The sequence below is a fragment of the Alligator sinensis genome, unplaced genomic scaffold, assembly GCF_000455745.1.
Source record: "Alligator sinensis unplaced genomic scaffold, ASM45574v1 scaffold533_1, whole genome shotgun sequence".
Taxonomy (NCBI): Eukaryota; Metazoa; Chordata; order Crocodylia; family Alligatoridae; genus Alligator; species Alligator sinensis.
This window is the reverse complement of record NW_005842330.1, coordinates 493,457-504,068: the sequence shown is the minus strand read 5'-3', so window position 1 is coordinate 504,068 and position 10,612 is coordinate 493,457. Positions and strand designations below refer to the sequence as shown.

General features: G+C 41.5%; 1 protein-coding gene across 1 annotated transcript in view; it reads left to right on the top strand.

The window, feature by feature from the left end:
• LRP1B (LDL receptor related protein 1B) overlaps positions 1-10,612 on the top strand; it is a 1,375,759-nt gene that overhangs the window by 1,024,516 nt on the left and 340,631 nt on the right. Inside the window, exons 44-45 of the mRNA XM_006028602.1 lie at positions 5,529-5,721; positions 6,280-6,405. Of these exons, the coding sequence (XP_006028664.1) occupies positions 5,529-5,721; positions 6,280-6,405 (319 nt within the window). The remainder of the gene's footprint in view (positions 1-5,528; positions 5,722-6,279; positions 6,406-10,612) is intronic.

Here is a 10,612-nt window from a genome sequence, read left to right as displayed (position 1 = left end):
AAAGAGTGTTTCACATTCATTGTCATTTAACATGAGGGTGTTAAGTTGCCAATAACTATTTCATAGAATCATAGAATAGTAGGACTGGAATGGACCTGTAAAATCATCAAGTTTGGTCCCCTGCCATGAGCAGGAGGTAGTTGGGCTCAAACAAGCTCAACGAGGTGCTTGCCCAGCCTCCTCTTGATCACCTCCAGGCATGGCAACTGTACCACTTCTGCCGGGAGTGTGTTCCCGATTCTAGATACCCTTACAGAAAATAAGTTTTTCCTTATGTCCAGCCTAAATTTTTCCTCAACTAGCTTGTGCCCATTGGACCTTATCCTCCCAAGGGGTGCCTTTCTGAAGAGATGCTCCTCTAGATCTTGGTGTTCGCCCCTGACATACTTGCAGGTGGCTATCAAGTCACCTCTCAGTCTTCTCTTACTCAGACCGAACAAACCCAGTTCTGGGAGTCTCTCCTCATAGGGCCTATTCTCCAGGCTCCTGATCATATAGGTGGCCCTTCTCTACATCCTTTCAAGCTTATCCACATCCTTCTTGAAGTGCGGTGCCCCGCTGTGGCCTCACCAATGCTGAATAGAGGGGGAGGAGCACCTCTCTAGATCTGTTGGCAATGCATCAGCTGATGCACACCAGAGTTCTGTTTGCCCTGCTGGCAACTTCATTGCACTGGTGGCTCATATCTATCCTCTGGTCAATTGTCACCCTCAGGTCCCTTTCAGATCCACTGTCAGCCAGTAGATCACCACTCATCGTATAGTTATGCTGAGGGTTCTTCCTACGCAGATGAAGGACCCGGCACTTGTCCCTATTGAACCTCATCTAATTGTATTGAGCCCATAGGACCAGCCTGTCAAGGTCATTCTGGATCCTTACCCTGTCTTCAGATGTGTTTGCATTTCCCCACAGCTTGATGTTGTCCACAAACCTAATCATTGTGCTTTCCACTCCCCCATCCAAGTCATTGATAAAGATGTTAAAGAGTACAGGCCCAAGCACTGATCCCTGGGGGATACCACTTGGCCCTCCAGGATGAGGCCATCCCATTAGTTACAACTCTCTGGGATCAGCCTCTGAGCCAGTTGCCAACCCACCTCATGGTAGACCAGGGTAGTCCTGTACCCTTCAACTTAACTGAAAGAGTCTCATGGGACACACTATCAAAGGCCTTGCTGAAGTCTAGGTAGATGAAGTCAACCACATGTTCCATATCTAGCTGGTTAGTTACCTGGTAAAAGAAGGACACCAGGTTTGTTAGGCATGACTTCCCCTCGACAAAGCCATGCTGGTTGTTTGTTAATACCCCACCAGTTACAAACTTGCAGTTGATGGCCTCCTTAACAATTTTTTTGAAGATATTTCCCAGGACCGAATTCAGACTGTTTGGTCTGTAGTTGGCAGGGTCATCTCTCTTCCTTTTCTTAAAGAAGAGTACCATGTTAGCCCTCTTCCAGTCATTTGGGGTGATTCCTAAGTTCCATGCCTCTTTGAACAGCCTTGCCAGAGGCACCAGTTCTTTCAGGACTCTTGAATGCAGGTCATCTGGCCCAGCAGACTTGAAAATGTCCAAATGTTCTTAGAGTGTTTTCACCTGTTCAGGAGTGATTTTATGTAGACTGCTGTCTTCCTTATATTCTCTGGGCCTCTGGACAGGTGACAAGTTTCCATCTGATTTCAAGAATACTAATGCAAACTAAGTATTTAGGAGCTCTGCCTTTTTGCGGGGGATCAACTGTGGGCGGCCCCTCCATATTCAGTAGGATTCTGAAAGTGGAGCTTGATTTTTTTCTTGCTCCCTATGTACCTATAGAAGGACTTTTTGTTGTATTTTAATTCGGTTGCCAGTTTGATCTCTATGCATGCCGTGGCTTTCCTTGTCTTGTACCTGCAGACCCTGGCCATAAATGTGTATTCCTCTCTGGGTGCTGTACCACTTTTCCATTTTATGTATGCTCCTTTTTTCTTTTTGAGAAGTTCTGTACTGTCCTTGCTGAGTCAAGTGGGTCTCTTGGCCCCTCTCCCTCTTTTTGACCATGTGGGGATGACCTCTTTTTGAGCAGTGAGAATTGCCTCTTTACGGAAGGACCACCATTCCTGAAATCCCAAATTGTCTGGTTGCTTGTTGCGAAAGGCCTTTTTAACTAGACTCCTGAGTTTACCAAAGTCTGCCCTTCTGAAGTCTAGAAATTCTGTTCTGTGGTAGGATTCCTAGCCTTTCAGTGGATGGTGGATCTGCTCAGATCATGATCACTGTTGCCCAGAGTACCTCCAATCTTAAGGTCACCTACCATGTCTTCCCCTTTGGTCAGCACCAAGTCCAGAGTGGCTTTACCCCTAGTCAGTTGCTTCACAGCCTGTGTCAAGAACAGGTAGTCTATAGCTTCCAAGAAGTTGGTTGATCTACTAGAGCTGGCTAAATGATCTTCTCAACACATGTCAGGGTAGTTGAAGTCAGCCATGACCATCAAGTCTTTAGTGTTGGCTGCCTCGGTCAGTTCCCTGGAGAATGCTTGGTCACTTCCCTCTTCTTGGTAGGGAGACCTGTAGTGGACATCCACCATGAGGTCCCCTTCTCCTAAGCCCCCTTGTATCTTGACCCAGAGGGTCTCAAGGGGCCTCTCCATATAATCAAACATAACCTGCAGAGATGGGTATCACTCTTTCACATATTTACAGCTGGTCTATGTGCAAGGAAGAGCTGAAGCTCCACCTCAGAATGGGCATGGTCTAAAACAGCTATAGAGCCAAAATATATTTTCTTCTTCTTCATAAGATATATGTATATTGTTGGCAATTTTTTAGTTTATTTAAATCAAATGTATAATTTTTCCCCCTATATAGTGCCCTAGTTTGTAATATTGATAGTCTCCGGTTCACAATAACATGCTCTCCTAAGCACACTCTTGAAACTTTTATGAGGCAGGAGGAGGAAAAGAAAGAAAAAAGAAAAGCAAAATAAATATCAAGTACAAGAAATACTAACAGTAAATATACTATATGACATAGCATGTCTGCAAGGAAGGTTGGTCAGATGTAACCCAAACCTTTCTACGGTTCTGTCAATAAAGACCAAGCCATTAACAAAAACCATATGAATGCCCTTCATTGATAAGCAGTGTTTAGCTTTCTCTCCTTTTTTTAAAATAACAAATTATTCCATAAAATTGTCCTTTCCAGATAGTATCAAAGAATAAAGGTTTCTGCTTCCTTAAGGTCAGATAAACTGATGAATCAATTTCAAGACAGCAGGATACTTCGTGAAGCATCTTAGCTGGTGCATCTGGGCTGTACTTTTGCTAGTTTGAACAGAGCCAAGTCTTCAGCCACCTCAACAGGAAGATCAGGAAACAGCATTATATGAATGCAAAGGCTTATCCTGTGTCTGCTTTCCTAATTTGCTGGCAGCTTTGAGCACTCTCTCTTTGGTGGAAAAATATCACAGTGAAACATGGTGATGATAGCCAAGCTGGGTTTTTTTCTCTCAGGCCAGGCTTCCTTTAGTGAGCTCTGTGGCCTATATTCTCCCTTCAAATCAGCATCTGAGGGGAGTATTAACACACTGACAAGTAGGGTTTTTTTTGTTCACATACCCAGTGGGATTACTTTTCCTGAACACCTCAGACACTCCAACAGTACAGATATTAAATCTCCTGGATCTGCCTTGCAAATCCAGCACTTTTATCTCTCTGAGCTAGCAGCTCCATGCTGTGAGAGCCTGTCTGCCCAACCATTTCCACAGCCCAGTTCTTACAGGCAGCAACTCAGTCCTCCATTCCCTGAAACCACTTCACCAGGATGTCCAAGATTCAGCAAAGCCTGAACATTCAGAACACATTCCTGAGTCTTGTTCACTGTAATTTTAAAGCTTGATACTTCTCTAGCCAGGCCCTGCATCAGGGAGGCCAAGACCTCTGTCTTACCTGCTGATCTTTGTGGTTTTTGGATAGACCCAAACAACAAACAGGAGTGCGAGTTTTTCCCAGCCATAGAGAGGGATCTGTAATAGTCCCAAGTAAAATTTTTATAAGAGTTTGAAAAAAAGTAGCAGAAAATATTGCAACATTGTGGAAGCCTGTTAGATTTACATCTGCTTCACTCCACAGCACCCCCTGGCTCCCTCCCAAGCCTTTTCCCATCTAAGATGGTATAGGGATTGAATGAGGGAGCTGACACAAAAAATATGGTAATATAAAATGTAAGTGTGCATATGTGTAAATCTCATCTGGTGAGAAAAGTTGTTTTGTGCTCCTGTCAAATCAGTATTTTCCACCACTTATTTTTAGAGACATAGAATAGACTTAGCAGCGATGAAAATATTAGGAGAATATTTTCATTCTCAATCAAACACTATTAGATTAGAGAGCTAACTCCAAATTGAATGATTTGCTTTAAATGAGGAATTGTGGATTGTAACTTTCAGCATTGTTGTAAGAAAAAAAATACATATATATGTTTATATTAGAAAAGTTGTGAGCTAATTATTTCCGTCTTACTCTAGAACAGTCTCTTTGAAATTGATGTTTCCTCACTCTGAATCAGAAACTGTATTTTCACTGAGGAATGCAATATCATAATATATATGTTGTATTTAGGTGACCTTTTCATTTGGGAGTTTCAAAACATTTTACAAATGTTCATTGAATTGGGCTGGAACTCCTGAGTGGCTGACCCAGTGAGCAGGCTCCAAATTTTAAAACCTGCTCCCCTCCTTAGTTTACCAGAACCCCGATGTGTAATACTTCCAGGCATACTTGTCTGTGTTTATTAAGGCTGTTGAGAAGACTGTGGATAAAGTGGATATTTTTATTAGTATTTGTCAATGTTGCTGTTCTGCTTTTATGGGCTATGCGCCAGACTGCTATGGACCAGATTCTGTTCCACCTACTAGGTGCATAAGTGGACTTAGGAATGCAGATGTGATTCTATAGCAACCTACTACAGTTCCTAAGCAACCTTTGATAAATCTACTTTTGTAACAATCACTATCTTCTCCTCAAGACTGAGTCACAAGAAAGCAGTGAATGAGGAGGAGGACCTACCCTACTCTTGTGTTAACATTTTTTCAGATAACTCTAGCAGAGTGGAACAAAATCACACTTAAGTAAATAAGTCCATTTAAGTGCCTAATAGGTAGGACAGAATCTGGCCCTGGATGAATACCAGTAGTTGAATTCTAATGAATTGAAAGAAGAAATAATAAAAAAAAAGGTTACAATTCACAATATTTTTGTAAAGCACCATAAATAAGTAAATAATTATCCCTAGTTTATCAGCTGGTAAACTAAGGTATCATGTGGGAGGTGGTTTCTCCCAAGTCATACACTGAGTCAGCACAAAGCCTATTTTAGTTTCTTACTGAAAGCACCAGATAATGCTACTTTTCATATCTTTCATTCTTTGATTTCAGTTATATGTTTGAAATTAAATCTCTTCCTTAATGTTTATTTTTATTTATTTATTTTTATTGAATGCATAAATATATATCTTGTTGCTAACTGCTTTTCTTACATATTTCTGTACTTCAGGTAATTGTCAAGTCTGGACCAGGTACCTTTCTCAGCCTCGCTGTACATGATAATTACATCTTCTGGACAGACTGGGTGAGAAGAGCTATTCTGCGCTCCAATAAATATACAGGTGGAGATACAAAGGTCCTTCGATCTGATATACCACATCAGCCAATGGGCATCATTGCTGTTGCAAATGACACTAACAGTTGTAAGTTGCTTTCCACTGCCCAAATATAATGGATCTTCAATTATATATCATTACTTTTAGAAATTCAGACATGTTTTCACTAAATTATTTTAAGGCATTTTATTATGTGAAACTGTAACTACAAGATGGGGATATTCCCCTTTCCACACTTGATTAAATGCTATTTATGTTTACAGGAATGAAAAGTAGTTAAGGCTTCTTTGCAAATAGAGCTATGTTATGTTTTTAATCTTACCTTTTTTTTCTTAGTTGTTCTTTTACATGTGTACTAGCTGGAGTGCCACTGTTTTATTATTTAATACGTCAACTTCTTTAGCATCATGATAATCCTGTCTAATTAATATAGAATTAGCATTTATCTTAAAAAATCATGGAATTATATCAAAGTAGAGCTGGAAGGGACGTCCAGTAATCATCTAATGTGTGTATCATAACATAGTTACCAGGAAACTGAGAGGTAGTGAAGTCTGATCTTTTAAATGATAGCAAGCATTACAACAAAGAAAATAAAAGATGGACTATTTTAACTTGATAACAAAAAGAGTTAATTTTTTTCAGGTGAACTATCTCCCTGTGGACAAATGAATGGAGGCTGTCATGACTTGTGCCTTCTGACTCCTGATGGTCGAGTGAACTGTTCATGTAGGGGGGATCGAATATTGATAGATGACAACAGATGTGTGAGTAAGTAATATTAGCTGTCATTGTGAACTCTGTGATGTGCTCTAGTCAAATGCCAAAAGCAAAACAGACCTATCCGAAGCTATTACTTGGATGTGAGACTTCTTAAAGACAGGGATGGCCAACCTCTGGTAGTCATGTCATGGTGGATAGGGCAGGGAGCAGAAAGCAGAGCAACAAATTGGGCGGGCTGGGGGATTGGAGTGGCACTTGGAGAGTGCACGTCACTGGGAGAGGGCATGTTTACTTTTTTGGCAGGTGTGCCACAAGGTAGGCCTCATCTGTTTAAAGTCCTTCTTGTTTTTTAAAAAGTGACCGAAGTAATCCAGTAGATGTCACTTCATTTTTTTTTTCCTCAATCTGTTTTTATCAAAATTCCTCTGAAATTTTGTAAATGTAAGTACACCTTAGTGCCATAGCCATATTTCAATTTTGGTAATTATATTGTTTACATTTCCTGTGGCTTTTTAATATTGAGTAGTTGAGTACAGTAATTTTCACTTTCTGTTGTAAAACATGTAATATTGTTGTAATATATTGTCATGCATATCGCAACCCAGAGATGGTATTTAAACAGTTACTGCCCATATCATTTCAAGTTTGGCAAGTGCTTGAGGATGCTTTGACATTAAAGTATTCGAAACAAGTTATTTCAAAGTGACTCAAAGGGATCTTTCTAGTGTTCCATCAGGCCTGCACACAATCCTACTGGACACACAATTCTTCAAGGAAAAGGAGAGAACTAACTCTCTTGTTAAATGATTATAGAATAACCAGAGATGTATTATGGCTGTTATGAATCACATTGGGGCTTGTACTAAATTGGTGTGCAAGTGAATATAAGTAGGTACTATGTAGCATATGCACTCTTTGCACTAATTCGGCTTTGCTGTCTGAATTTGAGGGAGAGTAGTGCTGTCTTTAGCCTGTATGCCATTTTGGGGATCCTGTTTTCCCTTCACATTACTGTTGTGGTTGCCCTTGGGAATAGGAAAAGAGGCTTGCGTCCCTCTACTGAGACATTCAGAATATAGAACTCTGCTATGCCTGTTAATCCATATCAGTAAGCAAAGCTGGCTTGATTTGTGGGGGAGCATATGCTGTTCCTTATGACTGAAGAATCCCATGCACCACTAGAGGCTTGGGACCAATTTGCCAAGCAGCAGCTCTGCAGAAATGGACCTGGGGGTTACAGTGCACAACAAGGTAAATATGAGCCAGCAGCGTTCTTGGCAAAAAGGGAACACTAACAGCATAGTGGGATACATCACTAGAAGCATTGCCAACAAATTGTGGGAGGTAATTATTCCCACATCTGGAGAACTGCATCCAGTTTGGGGCCCCCTCACTACAGAAAAGGATGTGGGCAATTGGAGAGAGTCTCATGGAGGGCAACAAAAATGGTTAGAGACCTGGGGCAGCTGACTTCTGAGTAGAGGCTTAAGGAATTGCGCTTATTTAGTCTGCAGAAGAGAAGATTGAGAAGGGATTTGATAGCAGCCTTAACTACCCGAAGGAGGGTTCCAAAGAGGATGGAGCTAGACTGTTCTCACTGGTGGTAGATGAGAGAACAAGGAGCAGTGGTCTCAAGTTGCAGCAAGATTTAGTTTGGATATTAGGAAAAACTTTCTTACTAAGAGGGTGGTGAAGAACCGGAATGGATTTCTTAGATAGGTGGCAGAATCTCCATCCTTGGAGGTTTTTAAGGCATGGCTCAACAAAGCCCCGGCTAGAATGATCTAATTGGAGAAGGTCCTGCTTTGAGCAGGGAGTTGGACTAGATGACCTCCTAAGTCTGCCTTCCAACCCTAGTTTTCTATGATTCTATGAGTCTTTGAATTAAGGCCTATTCATAGATTCATAGACATTAGGGCTGGAGGGACCTCGGAAGATCATCGAGTCCAGCCCCTTGCCCAAAGGGCAGGAAGTCAGCAGGGGTCATAGGATCCCAGCAAGATAGACATCCAAATGTCTCTTGAAGGCATTCAAAGTAGGTGCTTGAACCACCTCTGGCAGCAGTCTATTCCAAACTTTGGAGGCTCGGACAGTAAAGAAGTTCTTCCTTATGTCTAGCCTGAAACGGTCAAGGACGGAGGAGTTTGTGACTGTTCAATCTTGTCATCCCTTAGGGCACTGTGGTGAACAGACATTCCCCCCAGATCCTGATGAGCACCCCTGATGAACTTATAGGTAGCTACCAGATCACCCTTGAGCCTGTGCTTTTCCAGGCTGAAGATTACCATAGCTCTCAGCCTTTCATCTTAAGGCCTGTTTTTCTGACCTCTGATCATGCGCGTGGCTCTCCTCTGGACTCTCTCAAGCTTCTCCACTGTTATAGTATGGCTTCTCTCAACTCTCTGATCATCTCTCTTCAGGTCTTATGCCTTAAGGCTTTATTTAACTGGTGAGGAATTTAGTGGTTCTTAGAGCAGTCAATGTCACAGTCCACCAGGCCAACTGGCCTAGTGATAACAGCCAGACACGGGACTGGGGTTTGCAGAAGTAAGGGTCAGAAGCCAGAAGTCAGGAGCCAAAATGTCAGGCCAGGATCAGGAGCTGGAAATCAGAAACCTAGTTAAAAAGTCCAAAGGAAAATCAAATGCACAGGGCAAAGTCCAAGAGTAAGCCCAACCAGGGTCAGGAGTCAGGAAACAAATCTGCAGGGAGAATCCAAGACCAAAATTCAGTACTACGATAAAGGTTAGGGTCAGGAACCAGGGAAGCCACACATGTTACTGAAGCAGGAGCTGCTCAAGGACTACACAGTGTGCCGTGTAGCAGGGCTTAGGTGCTGGAGGAGTTCTTTAAATGCAATCAGAGGGAAGGGGCTGGGGGTCAGCTGATTTTAATTAGTAGTGACTAGGGCAATACACTTAACCAGGGCTGCAGGACAGGACCCTGCCTGAACCTTACAGAGACCTAAGCTGAAGCACAGAAGCCTTACAGTTTTGAACTGTAGCACCTATGTGCTAACTGTAGCTTCTCAGCAGATCTGACCCAGCCAACACTCGCAAGTCTTTGCCTGGAGCAGTAAACAGTAATTTAATACCTGAAAACTTCTTAAAAACAGTATTAGCAAAAGAGACGAATAAAATGCTGCATACACCTCTTACCTAAATCTTACAGAAAACTCCTTAAGATAAACATGGTTCAGTTTTTCTGTATGGTCCAGGATGGCATGCTTAGAGTGCAGAATATGGTTTACTGATAAAGTTGTGCAGGTGGAAACCCTTACTGTAGATACACTCATCCCAGCCAAACTGTCCTTTTGTTGGTGTAATGTACTTTAATCATGAGGCTGACATTTCTATACCAGTACAAAGTACAGCCACGTCCATTTGAAGAGCATTTTGTTGACAGAATTAACTGGTATTTCTGTAGCAATTAAGAGTCAATGTCCATTTGAATTCCAGTCTTACAGCTTTGCAGCATTGGTTGGAACCTGGAATTCTTTCTTCCACTGTTAGTAGTTCAGGTATTGTCTCTTAAACTTCTGCCTTGTTTCCTAGGTGGTATTTTAATGGATCCAGTGAGTCACTTTTCTGTTTGTTTTCTCAGTAGCCTGCTTTTAAGCAAAATCAGATGCTCATAGCAAGCATTCCAATAACCCGCCAACTCAAAAACTGAGGCACTTACAGTATTCATAAATGTTTAGGATTGGACCATGTCCTTCACAGCTTCCACAATTCTCATCCTGCCCTCGCCTCTGCCAGGATGTGGTTACAGCTATATTCTTTGTCTTTAAATCCTGTTATTAAAAGTCATTATAATAGTATAAAAAAGGCCTTTGTGATTGTTCTTATGTGTAAAGTAGGGTGGGAATTAGAACTTTTGCCTCGATGACAGTGAAGGGATAACTGATCAAAAAAAATTATCAAGGTGTAGTTTACAATGAACATGCCTTAGACTTGCAGGCCTCTCTGCAGAACTACTTCTTGCTAGTTAGCTATAACTGAGATACAATGAGTTGTATGGATGATTTGTAGTGATAAAGATTTTAATTAAAGCTGTAACACTGTTGCAGAGCAGATTTTTAGTCTAATTGTAAAATCGCTTCCAGTGGTCGATTGAAATTGTATGGGCAGGCATCTGATTTACAGCAATTCCAAAAATGTTAATTAAGACATTACCTCAGAAAAAAAACATGATGTTTTGCATAAATCCAAAACTACCGTACTCCTCCATAGCCTGAATGTCCTGGTGTCTTTTT